The sequence below is a fragment of the Oncorhynchus tshawytscha genome, linkage group LG12, assembly GCF_018296145.1.
Source record: "Oncorhynchus tshawytscha isolate Ot180627B linkage group LG12, Otsh_v2.0, whole genome shotgun sequence".
Lineage (NCBI taxonomy): Eukaryota > Metazoa > Chordata > Actinopteri > Salmoniformes > Salmonidae > Oncorhynchus > Oncorhynchus tshawytscha.
The window spans coordinates 58,930,876-58,948,996 of NC_056440.1; the positions used below are offsets into that span (position 1 = coordinate 58,930,876).

At 42.9% G+C, this 18,121-nt stretch overlaps 2 protein-coding genes across 5 annotated transcripts; one reads left to right on the forward strand and one right to left on the reverse strand.

Moving 5' to 3' along the window:
* Nucleotides 1–145: 145 nt before the first annotated feature.
* LOC112263548 (vacuolar protein sorting-associated protein 35) lies at nt 146–14,283 on the forward strand. Of its 3 annotated transcripts, none has more exons than XM_024399021.2 (17): nt 146–295; nt 1,329–1,412; nt 1,658–1,754; nt 1,913–2,036; nt 2,248–2,430; nt 2,884–3,103; nt 3,730–3,813; nt 5,428–5,537; nt 5,664–5,760; nt 6,038–6,186; nt 6,815–7,022; nt 10,200–10,355; nt 10,457–10,579; nt 11,464–11,643; nt 11,823–12,062; nt 12,506–12,649; nt 13,191–14,283. In XM_024399021.2, exons 1-17 carry the CDS (start codon nt 293–295, stop codon nt 13,368–13,370), a joined length of 2,382 nt encoding a protein of 793 aa, XP_024254789.1. In that variant the 5' UTR covers nt 146–292; the 3' UTR covers nt 13,371–14,283. The 3 variants fall into 3 exon arrangements, with proteins under 3 accessions (XP_024254789.1, XP_024254787.1, XP_024254788.1); XM_024399019.2 differs by having other exon boundaries at nt 154–295; nt 1,314–1,412; XM_024399020.2 differs by having other exon boundaries at nt 179–295; nt 1,326–1,412.
* Nucleotides 14,284–14,759: 476 nt separating this feature from the next.
* LOC112232110 (histamine H3 receptor-like) lies at nt 14,760–16,878 on the reverse strand. 2 transcript variants are annotated; one of them, XM_024398921.2, is made up of 4 exons: nt 16,459–16,878; nt 16,082–16,248; nt 15,726–15,895; nt 14,760–15,635 (listed from the first exon to the last, which is right to left on the reverse strand). In XM_024398921.2, exons 1-4 carry the CDS (start codon nt 16,793–16,795, stop codon nt 14,999–15,001), a joined length of 1,311 nt encoding a protein of 436 aa, XP_024254689.1. In that variant the 5' UTR covers nt 16,796–16,878; the 3' UTR covers nt 14,760–14,998. The 2 variants fall into 2 exon arrangements, with proteins under 2 accessions (XP_024254689.1, XP_024254688.1); XM_024398920.2 differs by having other exon boundaries at nt 14,760–15,895.
* Between the last annotated feature and the right edge of the window lie 1,243 nt (nt 16,879–18,121).

The following is an 18,121-nucleotide window of genomic DNA, read 5'->3' on the forward strand; positions in this document are numbered from 1 at the left end:
CAAAGTATTAACCCCACCCACTTCCAAAATGTATCTTCTTAAAATCTGTTTTTTTAAACCTAATCATAACCTCAACCATAACCTTAACCACAGTGCTATGCCTAACCCTGACCTTAAATTAAGAACAAAAACCAAATGGTTGTTTTCATTCATTTTTACGATATATTACGAGTTGATTTTGTGACTGTGATAACTAGTGGAAACTGGGTAGCTGGGTGGATTGATAGCAGTCACATGACTGGGAAACGATTTCAGGGTTAGCTACCAGTTTGCTGATACAAACTTGATAATCATGGTAAGTGAAACGGATAAGATAGCTACTCTTTATACGTATGATTATTATCCATCCAATCCTTCTGTTTGAGTCATTCATTTTAGGTATTGTTTTTTTGTTATTGCTGTATGGCTGATACTGAGACTCGAAAACAGACTCAAGTTGTGTGTGGCGCTAGCTAGCTACGGCCTATCTAAAAACGATATAGCTACCTACCAGCTAGTAACTGGCTAAGGCTACTGTAGGCTAACTGTCAACACATTTTATTTCATTTTTGAAGAATCGACCAGTAGCATCTCTTATGGTCGATTATTTCTGTCTCTTACTTTTAAAGCACAAATTTCATAAAGTCAAAGGACTGCAGTTTGATAGTTAGTATTTTCATGAAATGTCTAGACTGTAGCCATTTAGCTATCTAGCAAGCTAACGAAGCTAGTAAAGATCAGAGAGTATATCGATTTAACTTGGCATATCTAACTAGCGAACAAGCTAGATAGCTAGAAATGGGTTATCCGTGACAGAGGGCCAAATATACAAACCTGGCCACCACAACTAACGTTAGCTAGCTACTTCTATAGATAGTTGATGGCTAAGCAAAGGTTAGCCGTCAGCTGTCAGTCATTGATCATTCATTCTGGTGATGTCAGTATAGCTAGACATAAACATGGTTAGTGTGAACACTGCATATACGAATTAGTAGTTAATTAACCACTTGAAGGTCTAATGACTCAGTGCTAGCTTGCAGTCTGCACCTATTACAGTCTTGATGAGGCAAGTTAATATTTTTCACCATTTCTAATCTCAGGCCATCCAGAACGCTGACAGTAGGATAACTATAAATGAGCAAAATCGATGTTTATGTTGGCCAGTACCATCAATAATTTCATTATTTTCCTTGGGGCATAGCCAGTTTACTGAGCATCTGAGTCAATGTCATGTCTCGGCTCACTGTAACTGTAAACCACTGTAGCTATAATGTTGGAGTATGTCAGAGTAACATGCATGGCATTCCTCTGAGCTTCAGTGTGCTGTCTTTCAGCCTACCACACAGCAGTCACCCCAGGACGAGCAGGAAAAGCTACTTGATGAAGCCGTGCAGGCTGTCAAGGTCCAGTCATTTCAGATGAAACGTTGCCTGGTAAGATCTGCCTATTTCCTTCTGTGGGGGGCCCTTTGACTTCCTTGTCTTTTCTGTTAACAATATAGCAAATATGTATTGTGTTCTCTGACCCTCGTTAGTGTATGAGAGAGACACTGTTTCCTAGCCACAAGTTACACTACAGCATATTTTGGAGCAGTGTATCAGAGATTAACGTAACTGTACTGTTTACTCATATTGACTTGTTACTTGACTTGTTTGACTGCTGACACTTCCATCTGTAGGACAAGAACAAGCTGATGGATGCATTGAAACATGCATCTAACATGCTGGGCGAACTCAGGACCTCCATGTTATCGCCAAAGAGCTACTATGAACTCTGTATCCTTTACCTGCTGCAACCTATGGATCTCTGGTCTAGACATCATTTTTTTATTTTTTATGACTTGTTTCATTCTCCATATCATTTGACTGTTCTAGGCATGTCCAGGTTTGGTGTTATTTACAGTTGGGCTATGAGTCCCTAATTCTGAGTGCAGACATGGCCATCTCTGACGAGCTCCACTACCTGGAGGTGTACCTGACAGATGAGTTTGCCAAGGGCAGGAAGGTGGCTGACCTCTATGAGCTGGTTCAATATGCAGGGAACATCATCCCCAGACTGTGAGTACTCAAGCACCCTAATGATTGTGTCAGCTAGTGAATAAAGTGAAGTGTAAATGGGAAACTGCACATGTTCTCTTGGACTAGCCTACTTGTACATGTGATCAATCATGTGACAATGTCCTCTTTAGGCAGTGCAAACTAGATGCAGCTTGACCCTAGTGGAATAGGAAACGGGACAAGTAATGATTCCCCCCCCCTCTCTCCCCAGTTACCTGCTGATCACTGTGGGGGTGGTGTATGTTCGCTCCTTCCCTCAGTCGCGTAAGGACATCCTGAAGGACCTAGTGGAGATGTGTCGTGGGGTGCAGCACCCGCTGAGAGGCCTGTTCCTCAGAAACTACCTGCTGCAGTGCACCCGCAACATCCTGCCTGATGATGGGGAGCAGCTAGAGTAAGAACAAAGGGAGAATCTCAATTACATACTCCTTGTGTCCTCTCTCCTCGCCTCTTTCACAAAACCCTTTTGGAGGAAAAGGTCAGAGGGGAGGGACCTCTGGCTTTCTCATCCAAAGGTTTTGAGAAGGAGGTGAGGAAAAAGAGGACGCAAGGAATATGTAATTGAGATCCTCAGTCTCTCCTCACACGGCTCCCCTCCTGAGCTGCCCCTCGCTCATTCTCATCGACCGATTCCCACTCGCAATCCAGGCCTCAGTGTGTTAACCAGACATCCTCGTTATGTTGTTTCCGTCCTCTGATTGAATGAGGATTTGAGCTCGTTGTTTAGCAATCATCCCAGAAGTTTTAAATGTGACCGTTCAGTTATTGATTTAATGAAAGGGCCTATATACTTCCTTTTGATATATCATACTCCACCTAATGAGGATCTCATCTCTAACCTCTCCAGAGGGGAGGATGCGATGACGGGAGACATTAACGACTCCATTGACTTTGTGCTGCTGAATTTTGCTGAGATGAATAAGCTGTGGGTGCGCATGCAGCACCAGGGCCACAGCCGAGACAGGGAGAAGAGAGAGAAGGAGAGGCAGGAGCTGCGCATCCTGGTCGGGACCAACCTGGTTCGACTCAGCCAGCTGGAGGGGGTCAACGTGGAAAAGTATAAACAGGTTTGTGATTGTATGTATATATGTGTGTATATATATATATATATATATATATGTATGTATATATATTATATATGTATATATATTGACGTCTAGAGCTGTACATTTGCGTGTACTGGAAGTACAATGGAACCTTTGACATTAACTCTAAATGCTGATGTATGAGTCATCTGGAACTGCCGTGAAGACTGTAGTTAATATTAATCAGAATGGTTGTTTGCCATTTTTCAGATATTTGCTTGCAAATGTATTCATGTATTTCAATTGAGAGCGTCATGCCATACAGAGGAGACTATGAACACAGCATGCACTGTTCTAGAATAAAGAGCACCTGTAGGGTTTAGCCTTTGTTGTTTGTCTAGCTGAGGGAGTGGAGACGAGAGAAGATGATCCTTGTCAAGCTCAGAGAGGGGTTCTTAACCCTGAGCACCTCTTTTGATGTTTTATTTCTGCTATTATATCTACTTTACCTTTGAAATTATGTTTGGCAAAGAGGCATGCGGTATTGGATCAAATATTACATTGAATATGTATTACAACGTGCAGAAAATACACAAATACGTAAGTCTCGTATATCTAGAGAGGATGCCCATTGTGTTGCATTGTATTTGGGTTATTTCTCTCCCCAGATTGTGCTGTCCGGTGTCCTAGAGCAGGTAGTAAACTGCAGAGATTCCCTGGCTCAAGAATATCTCATGGAGTGCATCATTCAGGTAACTACTGTTTCCAGTTTGTCATTGCGTCAAGGTTTGTAGTAGGAAATGCATACACAAGAACTAAACTCAGCAAAAAAAGCAATGTCCTTCACAGTCAACTGCATTTATTTTCAGCAAACTTAACTTAAATATTAAACTTAAATATTTGTATGAACATAACAAGATTCAACAACAGACATAAACTGAACAAGTTCCACAGACAATGTGACTAACATAAATGGAATAATGTGTCCCTGAACAAAGGGGGGTCATAATCAACAGTCAGTATCTGGTGTGGCCACCAGCTGCGTTAAGTACTGCAGTGCATCTCCTCCTCATGGACTGCATCAGATTTGCCTGTTCTTGCTGTGAGATGTTACCCCACTCTTCTACCAAGGCACCTATAAGTTCCCAGACATTTCTGGGGGGAATGGCCCTAGCCCTCACCCTCCGATCCAACAGGTCCCAGACGTGCTCAATGGGATTGAGATCTGGGCCCTTTGCTGGCCATGGCAGGACACTGACATTCCTGTCTTGCAGGAAATCACGCACAGAACGAGCAGTATGGCTAGTGGCATTGTCATGTTGGAGGGTCATGTCAGGATGAGCCTGCAAGAAGGGTACCACATGCGGGAGGAGGATGTCTTCCCTGTAACGCACAGCGTTGAGATTGCCTGCAATGACAACAAGCTCAGTCCGATGATGCTGTGACACATCGCCCCAGGCCATGATGGACCCTCCACCTCGATCCAGGCCTCGATGTAACGTTCATTCCTTCGACGATAAACATGAATCCGACCATCAGCACTGGTGAGACAAAACCTCGACTCGTCAGTGAAGAGCACTTTTTGCCAGTCCTGTCTGGTCCAGGGACCGTGGGTTTGTGCCCATAGGCGACGTTGTTGCCGGTGATGTCTGGTGAGGATCTGCCTTACAAAAGGCCTACAAGCCCTCAGTCCAGCCTCTCTCAGACTATTTGTGGACAGTCTGAGCACTGATGGAGGGATTGTGCGTTCTTGGTGTAACTTGGGCAGTTGTTGTTGCCATCCTGTACCTGTCCCGCAGGTGTGATGTACCGATCCTGTACAGGTGTTGTTACTCGTGGTCTGCCACTGCGAGGACGATCAGCTGTTCGTCCTGTCTCCCTGTAGCGCTGTCTTGGGCGTCTCACAGTATGGACATTGCAATTTATTGCCCTGGCCACATCTGCAGTCCTCATGCCTCCTTGCAGCATGCCTAAGGCACGTTCACACAGATGAGCAGGGACCCTGGGCATCTTTCTTTTGGTGTTTTTCCGAGTCAGTAGAAAGGCCTCTAGTGTCCTAAGTTTTCATAAATGGGACCTCTAATTGCCTACCGTCTGTAAGCTGTTAGTGTCTTAATGACCGTTCCACAGGTGCATGTTCATTAATTGTTTGATTCATTGAACAAGCATGGGAAACGGTGTTTAAACTCTTTACAATGAAGATCTGTGACATTTGGATTTTTACGAATTATCTTTGAAAGACAGGGTCCTGAAAAGGGGATTACATTTAAAAAAAACAAAGTTTATTACTGATTCATCACAGACTAGTCACATGGTGGAGGTGTCACCCTACTCTGCTGTCTCTGGCCCTTCTCCTCTTCTAATAGGTCTTCCCTGATGAGTTCCACCTTCAGACACTGAACCTATTCCTTCGTTCCTGTGCCGACCTGCATCAGCACGTCAATGTCAAAAACATCATCATCGCTCTCATTGACAGGTGACGTAAACTCTGCGACATATGATTCAATTTCAATCAGTACACTACACGCGAGATTGCACTTTTCCATTTTCCCTTGGTGTTGTGCTGGGAACCCACTGACGCAATTGGTCTTCTCTGTTTTAGACTGGCTTTGTTTGCTCACCGAGAAGATGGACCTGGAATCCCTGCTGAAATCAAACTGTTTGATATTTTCTCCCAACAAGTAGCCACAGTTATACAGGTAAGTGATGGAGAAAGACTTTACTCTTTTTTTTCTTCTCCTGTCTTTCTCCTGCAATCCATTTTCCCATTGATTTGGTCGTTAAAAATTCCCCTGCACATGTTCTATTGCTGTATTGTTAACTCTCACTCAAAAGACAAATTCTGGCACAAAATCTAGGTCTAGTTTTCCTCTCATCGACTCAATCTCATGACCTTGATGTATGTTTAAGAAATGAAACTGAAGTAGGCTACATTTTATACGTTATTACCTTATTTTGTATTTTATCTCCCCCCAGTCCCGCCAGGACATGCCTTCGGAGGATGTGGTCTCATTACAGGTGTCCCTCATCAACCTGGCAATGAAGTGCTACCCTGACCGGGTGGACTATGTGGACAAGGTGTTGGAGAGCACAGTGGAGATCTTCAACAAGCTCAACCTGGAACAGTAAGAGCACTACCATGTCCCCGTCTCAACATTAGTCAATCTTCTGGGTAGTTCTTTTTCTCCTTTGTTTGGTAGAGGAATTCAACGTTGCATCAGGCCAAAGATGTACATGAATGGAAATTCAAATCAAATTATATTAGCAGGGGTTGTGTTAACACAGAATTCTGTGTTTTTCACGCAGGGGAAGAAAAAAATATGCTAAAACACGTAAGACCTATCTTGCTGCATTTATAAACGCAGATCTGAAATGCTTCTTATTGTAATTTCAGCTAAATTTTGTAATTTAGTTGCACTGATAAAAATGAATGAACGGGCATTCTAGCAGCAGACAGCGCTCCAACTCATGTGTAGCTACCTTTATTGGTGCAGTCTTAAATTTTACCATAGAAAAGAAGGTTAACTTCAAGCAAAACGTCCACGTCTATGATCTCAAATCTCTGTAAGAAGTTTGAGGTAATGTCTTAATGAAATTCCCTTTTTGCTTTAGACAAAAAATAGGTAATGAATTTGTTTTGCTGCCAGCATGTGATAGTTGGAAGTTTATTATATTTTCAAAGATAGCTGGAAAAGAACTGCTGTTGCTACTGCAGTATTTTCATTCTCAACTATTGTCTCCCTCCTTTCAAAGCATTGCAACCAGTAGCGCGGTCTCAAAAGAATTGACTAGATTGCTGAAGATCCCAGTGGACACCTACAACAACATTCTGACTGTTCTGCAGCTCAAGCACTTCCCTCCGCTCTTCGAGTACTTTGATTATGAGTCCCGCAAAAGCATGAGCTGTTACGTTCTGAGCAACACTCTGGACTACAACACCACCATTATAGCCCAGGAGCAGGTCAGTACACACACCCCAACGCACACATAAGGTACCAGTCAAAGGTTTAGACACACCTACTCATTCAAGGGTTTTTCTTTATTTTTACTATTTTCTACATTGTAGAATAATGGTGAAGACATCAAAACTATGAAATAACACATGGAATCATGTAGTAACCAAAAAAGTGTAAAACAAATCTAAATATATTTGAGATTCTTCAAAGTAGCCACCCTTTGCCTTGATGACAGCTTTGCACATGCTTGGCGTTCTCTCAACCAGCTTCACCTGGAATGCTTTTCCAACAGCCTTGAAGGAGTTCCCACATATGCTGAGCACTTATTGGCTGCTTTTCCTTCACTCTGCGGTCCAACTCATCCCAAACCATCTCAATTTGGTTGAGGTTGGGTGATTGTGGAGGCCAGGTCACCTGATGCAGCACTCCATCACTCTCCTTCTTGGTCAAATAGCACTTACACAGCCTGGAGGTGTGTTGGGTCATTGTCCTGTTGAAAAACAAATGATAGTCCCCCTAAGTGCAAAGCAGATAGGATGGCTGCAGAATGCTGTGGTAGCCATGGTGGTTAAGTGTGCCTTGAATTCTAAATAAATCACTGACAGCATCACCAGCAAAGCACACCCACACCACCTCCTTCATGCTTCACTGTGGGAACCACACATGCAGAGATCATCCGTTCACCTACTCTGCGGCTCACAAAGACACAGCGGTTGGGACCAAAAATCTCAAATTTGACCTCATCAGCCTAAAGGCATATTTCCACCGGTCTAATGTCCATTGCTTGTGTTTCTTGTCCCAAGCAAGTCTCTTCTTCTTATTGGTGTCCTTTAGTCGTGGTTTCTTTGCAGCAATTCAACCATGAGGCCTGATTAACACAGTTTCCTCTGAACAGTTGATGTTGAGTCTGTTACTTGAAATCTGTGAAGCATTTATTTGGGCTGCAGCCATCTGAGGTGCAGTTCACTTTAATGAACTTGTCCTCTGCAGCAGAAGTAACTCTGGTTCTTCCTTTCCTGTGGCGGTCCTCGTGAGAGCCAGTTTCATGATGCCGCTTAATGGGTTTTGCAACTACACATGAAGAAACTTTAAAAGTTCTTGACATTTTCCAGATCGACTAACCTTCATGTCTTAAAGTAATGATGGACTGTTATTTCTCTTTGCTTATTTGAGCTGTTCTTGCCATAATATCGACTTGGTATTTTACCAAACAGGGCTTTCTTCTGTATACCACCCCTACCTTGACACAAAACAACTAATTGGCTCAAAAGCATTAAGAAGGAAAGAAATTCCACAAATGTACTTTTTTAACAAGGCACACTTGTTAATTGAAATGCATTCCAGGTGACTACCTCATGAAGCTGGTTGGGAGAACGCCAAGAGTGTGCAAAGCTTTCATCAGGGCAAAGAAAGGGTGGCTACTTTGAAGAATCTCAAATGTAAAATATATTTTGATTTGCTTAACACTTTTCTGGTTGCTACATGATTCCATATGTGTTTTTTCATAGTTTTGATGTCTTCACTATTATTCTACAATTTTGAAAATAAAGAAAAACCCTTGAATGAGTAGGTGTCTTAACTTTTGACTGGCACTGTACACACACACTGATATATGCTACTTACTTACATTTTTGCACATTACACATTGAGCTGTGTTCTTTCCCACAAGTGTGTTCTTGTTGGGCTCTTTTTTTACCTTACTTTATCTGTTTGGGTAAGCATCCACAAAAGGCTCTTTGTATTGTATACTTCCAAGCAGTCTGCCTACATATTTTCATCAATTCTCTTCAAGATATTGGCTGTTCAAGGCACATTGACCTTTTCTAACTTTTCTATTTGGAAAAGGTCAATGTGAACCATGATTCAGATTCACGTCTTTTCTAAGAGAGCTCTTAGTGGGACTCCAAGAAAACGTTGATTTCCCATTAATGCTATAAGAGGCCTTTAAAAAAAAAAAAGCCTTTCTCTCAAACTTATATAACTATCTTCACCCATACCTTTTTGACCGTGATATAACTTCAACTCTATTACAATACACTTGCCGTTTGTTGATTTTTATTTATTTATTAAAAATAAATATTGCCCTTTCCAGTCTGCTCAAGAAAGCTTATTGATGATAGTGCCTTCAGAAAGTATTTACACCCCTTTTTACTTTTTGCACATTTTATTATGTTACAAAGTGGGATTTTTTAAATTTTATTTAATGGTCTTTTTTTTGTCAGCGGTTCACACACTACTCTGTAATGTCAAAGTGGAAAATTCTATTATTTTGAAATTGATTAGATAATTATTCAACCCCGAGTCAATACATGTTACAATCACCTTTGGCAACGATTACAGCTGTGAATGTTTTTTGGGTCAGTCTCTAGGAGCTTTGCAAACCTGGATTGAATAATATTTGCACATTTTATTATTTTAAACTTCTTCATGCTCTGTCAAGTTGGTTATTGGTCATTGCTTGATCGTCATTTTCAACTCTTGCTTTGGAGTTTCAAGCCAATTTGTCAAAACTGTAACTAGGCCACTCGGGAACATTCAATGTCTTCTTGGTAAACAACTTCGGTGTAGATTTGGCCTTATTTCCCTGCTGAAAGGTGAATTTGTCTTCCAGTTTCTGTTGGAAAGCAGACTGAACCAGGTTTCCCTCTAGGATTTTGCCTGTGCTTAGCTCTATTATGTTTATTTTTATCCTAAATAACTTCCTAGTCCTTCCTGATGACAAAGCATACCCATAACATGATGCAGCCACCACCATGCTTGAAAATGTGAAGAGTGGTACTCAGTGACGTGTTGTTGGATTTGCCCCAAATATAACGTTGTGTATTCAGGACAAAAAGTGCATTTATTTGCCACATTTTTAGCAGTATTACTTTAGTGCCTTATTGTCAACAGGATGTATGATTTGGAATATTGTTATTCTGTACAGGCTTCCTCCTTTTCACTGTCATATAGTTTAGTATTCTGAGGTAACTACAATGTTGTTGATCCATCCTCAGCTTTCTCCTATCACAGCCATTAAACTCTGTAATTGCTTTAAAATCACCATTGGCCTCAGTGACAAAGTCTCAATTTAATCCATTTGTATTTCGGGCTGTAATAACAATATGTGGAAAGTCAAGAGTACTTTCTGAAAGCACTGTAAATATCTCACTGCTGAAGCACCGCTTTCTCTCTCCCTAAAGGTGGATGCCATCTTGACCCTGGTGTCGACACTGATCCAGGACCAGCCAGACCAGCCTGCTGAAGACCCCGACCCAGAGGACTTTGCTGAGGAGCAGAGCCTTGTGGGTCGCTTTATCCATCTGCTGCTTTCCGACGACCCCGACCAACAGTATCTGGTAAGCCTAGCTCACTGTACAGTTGAATTCCGGCACAGTATCCATGTGTTTTCAGGAGATGGGTATTATGTGTTAATGGAGGTCTCCGTCATGTTCTTCAGATCCTGAATACAGCCAGGAAGCACTTTGGTGCTGGGGGGAACCAGAGGATTCGCTACACTCTTCCACCGCTGGTGTTTGCTGCCTATCAGCTGGCCTTCCGCTACAAAGAGAACTCTTCATCAGTACGTAACCCTTACCCTAACTACGCGGAACAAAAATATAAACGAAAAGTGTTGGTCCCATTTTTCATGAGCTGAAATACAAGATCCCAGAAATGTTCCATACACACGAAAAGCTTTCTTCTTTTTTTCTCTCTCAAATGCAAATTTGTTTACATCCCTGTTACTGAGCATTTCTCCTTTGCCTAAATAATCTATACACCTGATGGGTGAGATATAACAGCATGATCGTTACACTGGTGCTGGGGACAATAAAAGGCCACTCTAAAATGTGCAGTTTTGTCACACAACACAATGCTACCAATGTTTCAAGTTTTTTGGGAGGGTGCTGACTGCAGGTATGTCCAACAGAGCTATTGCCAGAGAATTTAATGTTAATTTCTCTACCTTAATCTGCTGTTTTAGAGAATTTGGACGTACATCCAACATGCCTCACAACTGCCGACCATAACTATAGAACTCCACCTCCTGCTTCTTCACCTGCGGGATCGTCTCGTCTGAGAAGGGGGGAGGGGGGGTGCTGCTGAGGAGTTTTTGTCTGTAATTAAAGCCCTTTTGTGGGGAAAAACTCATTCTGATTGGGCCTGGCTCCCCAGTGGGTGGACCTGTCTCCCAAGTCAGTGGGCCAATGCCCTCCCAGGCCCACCAATGGCTGCTCACCCTGCACAGTCATGTGAAATCCATAGATTAGGGCCTGATTAATTAATTTAAATTGACTGATTTCCTTCTATGAACTGTAACTCGGTAAAATCTTTGAAATTGTTGCATGTTGTGTTTTTTAAATATTTTTGCTCCGTATACATGTAGTTTTTTTAGGAAGACGATGATTTATAATAAACAGGAAGGTGGATTTGAACTGTTTCCTCTTTGTTGAACACGTCCCACAGGATGATAAATGGGAGAAGAAGTGCCAGAAGATCTTCTCATTTGCCCACCAAACCATCAGTGCTCTGATCAAGGCTGAGCTGGCTGAGCTGCCCCTCAGACTCTTCCTACAGGGGGCGCTGGCCGCAGGAGAGATTGGCTTTGAGAACCACGAGACTGTGGCCTACGAGTTCATGTCACAGGTACAGGGGACAAAATGGGTTGAGCATGTGACATATTGGAAAGAGGGAGGGAGGTACCTACCCCTCTTTGCCTTAGGTTTACTTGTGCCCTGTGTTGGTAGCAATGATCCACTGATTTTGGTGAGGAATTTTTCTATATCTGTTTTCTCTGAGAACCCCCTCCTCCCTCCCTCACCCAGGCCTTCTCCCTGTATGAGGATGAGATCAGCGACTCCAAGGCTCAGCTAGCAGCCATCACGCTGATCATCGGCACGTTTGAGAGAACGAAATGCTTCAGCGAGGAGAACCACGAACCGCTGAGGACACAGTGTGCACTCGCCGCCTCCAAACTGCTCAAGAAGCCAGACCAGTGTCGGGCCGTCAGCATCTGTGCACACCTCTTCTGGTCCGGACGCAACACTGAAAAGAATGGAGAGGAGGTGGGGGTTGTGATCACAAAGAGGAGGAATACATATAATTATTGTGTAGAAACAGTGCAGTACTAAAGATGGTGTCGCCATAGTAACAGGACATGCAATAACCGTCTAGTAACCAAGTTTTGAGACGTATTTATTTTATTTAACCTTTATTTAAGACTGATTGCCTTGCTTTGTCTTCTGTTCCGATGAGAGGTTTAAAAAAACATATACATTTTTTTTTAAAGCGGGGTGGTAATTCTAAGGTTCATTGTGTATAATGACATACATAATCAGAGTATTGAAGTGTGAGAAATGCAGGACGAGGTTCTCTTTGTTCTATGATTGGTTGCTGCTGAAGTGACTACGAACACGTAGCACTTTCAACTTCCTCTTTCTTCATTACAGGTGGCATGTGTGTGAATGCGTGGTAGAGTTTTACACCTCGCCTGTGTCTCTGTCCTCAGATTCGTGATGGGAAGAGGGTGATGGAGTGCTTAAAGAAGGCCCTGAAAATCGCCAACCAGTGCATGGACCCGTCATTGCAAGTGCAGCTCTTCATTGAGATCCTGAACCGATACGTCTGTTTCTACGAAAGAGAGAATGATGCGGTATGTGCACATTTCTTCCCCCTCGTCTGGACTACCACTCATTCCTGACACGCTTGTTCAGAACCAGGCCTACATTATGAAATCCTGATGTCTTTTCAACGCACTTCAAGTGCAGATGGTCACATTGAGCTCCCTGGAGAGGTGCCATCCAATCTCCCCTGTTCTCTGAGTTTATTGGAACAGTGCTAGGACTCCAAGGCGACGCCCACTGTTGGTGGTTATTTACCAGCGCGGGAAGGACAGGAGGCTACAGCTCACCCGCCCACTCTCCTCAGATAGACACCCCATCTGCATCAGGGGGTTCTTTTTAACAGCTAGAGAGGGTACTAGGCCTCCAGGGACTGAGAACAGGGGCTCCATAGTCATGACAATTTCAGACACTAACATAATTTTTCCCGCTTAATCATTGTATAACTTTTGTTTTATAACGGAGTATATTTATGCATATCTACAGTAGGTAACACATTGTTGTTTTTTCTAACTAATTTCAACCTGTTTGAAATGATTATTTAAGATCATGAAACGTCTTGATCCCCTGTAGGTGACGGTCCAGGTTCTGAACCAGCTGATCCAGAAGATCCGAGAGGACCTACCAAACCTGGAGGCCAGCGAGGAGACGGAGCAGATCAACAAACACTTCCACAACACACTGGAGCACCTGCGTCTGCAGAGAGAGTCGCCGGAGGCCGAGGGACCTGCTTATGAGGGCCTGGTGCTGTAGGGCTCCCTACACTTATAAAAAAAATATCTATATATATTTACACAGACACATGTAGACTCACACCAGGGTATTCCATCCATTAGGGAAAAATGCCATGCCCACCAACAACACCTGCCTTCCATCTCCCTTTCTCTATCCTTTTCTCCTCACTCTTCTTCCTTCTATCATCCCTCTTTATTTCATGTTACCATTTTTAGCATAAGGTGTTGCATTTAATGGTGTTGCTTTTGAGAATACATGGTGTAGAGGCTGCGGTTTTCCTTGCACTTCCTGCGTGTTGTCATTCCTTCATATTTGACCATTTCTGTCGTCCGTCGTCACCCTCAGGAGATTATATAGCCAGTGGAAGCACATGTTTAAACTTTGACCCCTACTCGCCTCCCCTCTGTATGTCATAATTTCATGGTCATGCAGAAGAATGAAATGATGCCTGTTTTTAGAGAATGTCGCGTCATTACGAGGTCGTACTGGGGGGAGTTATTCCATTGACCTCACGCTGTGACCCAACAACCCCTTCTCCTCCACGGACTAACACCTGGGCTGTAGATTTTCCTTTGCCCTCCTCAACGGCTTCACTCATTTGGCTTGAGCTTTTTTTTTCTGGTTGCAGCCTTCTGTGGTTGACAGCCATTTGTAGAGAGTTAAGCGGCGTGCGTTGGTGCATGCTTTTACATAGACCTGCTCTGGCTATCTCCATGAGTGGTAAGAGAAACTGATGTATGATGCCCTTTTTGTCACTGCAGGTTATACAGTGGCGGCTAACCTTAATTAAAAGATCTTCGTTGGAGGTGGGTTCTATTCATTGTCTTCTGGATTTTGAACCCTATGTATGACCTACTTGTAAATCAGCAAAAACAGAATAAGTATCATCAATATGTCATTTGCACAAATAAACAAATTGATATTAAACCTACATGTCCAACTTTTAGTGTCCATCTTCTGTTATCCTGTAGTTTTGAGTCGGTGCACTGAAGTGCAAATGAGGGGAGATTCACATTTGTTTACAGAATGACTCACTGGGTGCTATGAAAGACAAGGTTATTATTAAGGGTGTATTTTTAGAAACACTATTTTGGTTGTGTTTTCTACCATATGGTATGGTCAATGTTGTATTTAGTTGTGACTCGTGCTTACCAAATGAGTTTCAATTAGCCATCTACTGACTGCTGTTAACCAGTTTTGTCATCTGTTGCTAGGTGACTGTTCAATGGAGACAGGCTCTCGTTGGTGGCCAGAGGAATCATTTTCACAGCTGGCAACATGTTTTTCTTTGTCATTAAGCTAAGCGTTGGTGCCTATACTATATAAAGGCTAACATTCTGTGTTACACAAGGTTTTGAACACTGGTGCCAGATGTCTAAAGTAGATGCCAGGAAAATAAACAGGAGGTGAGTGGCTGCATGTATTTATTGTTCAACGTAACAGACATTACATGTGTTCTAAAATTACTAATACACGTAAGATCTGCAAACACGCACATACTACACAGAAATATAAGACAATATTCATTTTGACCATCTGTATCCAGTGTTGTGCAACACTCATACGACCTGTCCACCTACGTTGACATGAGACAAGTGTAAAATTGTCAGAATGAGGCCATAGTTGTCCGTGCAAATTGGTCATGCTTAATACATTTGTTCCATATACTGTGGCTGAATTTTAATCTTGGTGGTACAAAGCAGTTTTCTAAAAGCCTTTCTGAAGCTAGTGTGACACAGCGGGTAAAGGACAGGGTTGATGGAGGAGTTGACCCACAGTAGCCAGAAAGAGATTTCATACAGGTAGTGCTGGACACACTGGGCATGACACGCGGCACGGATTATCATTAAAAGTGTGTAGGGAGCCCAGCACAGGCCAAATACACACACAATCACTGCCAGGGACTTGGCAACCTTCTTGTCCTTTGAGAGACGGAAACGGCTGGCAGCAACTTCAGACTGGCTGCGCTGTTTACTGAACGAGGGCTCCACAGCCTGGAACCGCGTCCTCCTGGAATGCTGGACCACATCGCCCACTTGCAGTGGAGGAAGGTCCAGAATACTGTGGTCCTTACTTGTCTCATTGTTGCTGTTCCCAGTTACTGCTGACACTTTAGCAGTAGATGGAATACCTCCTAACCTGGCAGCATTGTTTGGGATCCTTGGAGCTTCACCGTCCACTGGTCTGACGAAGAATACATGCTGAACTCCAGCTTTCAGGGCCTCCATCTCACTGTCCCCAGGACCCTCGACGGGCTGCTCATCCCTCACCTGGTTCCGCCTCCTGATGTTGATGTAGATGCTGATGTTGAAGTACATGACAGTAACAAATGGGGTGAAAAACTCAACAGTGGATGCTGTCATCAAGAAATACCAGTTGAAGTAAAACTCTGCGTGGCACTCTTTGTCGGGCACCACGCTACTACCAGCGATGTACTCCCAGATAATGATCGCTGGCCCATAGAGTAGGAAAGCAGCCAGCCAAACACTCAGCATCTTCAGAACAGCCTCCCGGGTCACACCTTTCTGACACCTGTAGCTCACCTGATACAGAAAGAAAGGAATGGTGGCATTTTTGAAATGGAGTGTACACAGGTTCTTGGTGCACTAAATAAAATATTTCAGTTATCATTTTTGATATGGCTTTAAATGTCATTACTCCCATCACTAGCAGGCAGTTGAAAAGGAAACCTGCTGCAGGAAAGGATAACCGTGCCTAAATGCTCTCACCGCTCTGGTGACAGATATAAATCTGTCGAAGCTGATCAGGACGATGTTGAACACTGATGCCGTGCATAAAGTATAGTCCACCACCAGCCATATCTTGCACAGACCTCGTCCGAGTCTCCACTCGCCGGTAATGACATAGGGGATATACGCAGGAATGCAAAAGCCTCCTGCAGGTGGGATGGAACACAAATGTTACGCACGACTATTAATTAAACACGCATATGAAACGCGTTTTAAAATATTTTGGCAATATAGAACAGTACAGAGAGAAAATATGTATGGGCAGCAGTTGCTTATGAATCATGCACAACAGTAGGTATACCTTCACAACAGTGGCACACAATGCATTTGCTCACGCAACACATTTACGCACTCACCAACGAGTAAGTCGGCAATGGCCAAATTAAAAAAGAAAAAGTTCCCTTGAGTTCGCAAACTTTTCTCCACCACAAAGGCTAATATTACAAGTGCGTTGCCTAGCACAGTGGCGAAGACCAGAAGCGTCATGAGCACGGCCAAGAACACCGAGGTAGACGGAGAGAATTGTCCATAATGCGAACGCGGGTTCGCAGGCATCTCCATATCGCCAAGCGCTGTGGCGTTTCCCTGGGTAACCACAGACCAGTTGAGCATCTCATTCGATTTCCAATGCGAAGTGACGGCCATGGAAGATCCAGCACCCATCAATAAAGATTCGGGTTGCATGGTCCCCATTTTTTAAAAATTATATTAGCTTAACCAGACAACTTCAATAACATGTTAAAGCTAACATGTTCGCGTGAAGACTGAAAACGAGGAGGAAAATATCGTTTTTATAGGCTGCAGCCTACATAAAAACGAGAGCTGCGTTTTTATTGGTTGTTTTGCAGTGCATGTGAGAACTGAAAAAAACAGGACATATGATGCCTATCTCCTACGTCTGTTTGAGCAGACATTTTATAAAGACCGTGAAATAAAAAGATTAGAATTGTGAATTCCTTAGAATACACAACATTTGAAAGCATATTGGTGTTCTGTATTTCTTTCTAAACATAACTTTTGCTTTTAGAATATATGAATTTCCAAAGCAAAAATAAATCAACATTTCTGAAAGGTATTCCTGGAAATTATTATTTAAAAAAAAATCTAATTTCATGTTAATATTAATATTGTGTCAGAGCATCTGGCTATACTAAACAAAAATATAAACGCAACATGCAACAATTTCAAATATTCTACTGAGTTGCAGTTCATACGGAAATAATCTAAGGATTTCACATGAGCCCTAACCGTAGAGAGCTTTTTATGTCTCTATTTTTGGGTTGGTCAGGGTGTGATTTGGGTGGGCATTCTCTCTTCTTTTTCTATGTGTTTGTATTTCTTTGTTTTGGCCGGGTATGGTTCTCAATCAGGGACAGCTGTCGATCGTTGTCTCTGATTGAGAACCATACTTAGGTAGCCTTTTCCCACCGGTGTCTTGTGGGTATTTGATTTCTGTTTAGTATTTTTCACCTTTCAGGACTGTTTCGGTTATTCTCTTTGTATTTAGTGTTCAGTGTCAATAAACAAACGAACATGTGCTGCGCTTTGGTCCTCACCTTCTTCCACCAACAGCTGTTGCAATCTGTTGGTCACAGATACCTTTAAAAAAAGGTAGGGGCGTGGGTCAGAAATCCAGTCAGTATCTGGTGTTACCACCATTTGCCTCTTTCAGCATGACATCTCCTTCGCATTGAGTTGATCAGGCTGTTGATTGTGGAATGTTGTGCCACTCCTCTTCAATGGCTGTGAGAAGGTGCTGGATATTGGCAGGAACTGGAACACGTCGTCGTACACGTCAATCCAGAGCATCCCAAACATGCTCAACGGGTGACATGTCTGGTGAGTATGCAGGCCATGGAAGAACTGACATTTTTAGCTTCCAGGAATTGTGTACAGATCCTTGCGACATGGGAGTGTGCATTATCATGTTGAAACATGAGCTGATGGAGGTGGGTGAATGGCACGACAATGAGCCTCAGGATCTCGTCAGGGTATCACAAATGCAGTTGTTTGTTGTCC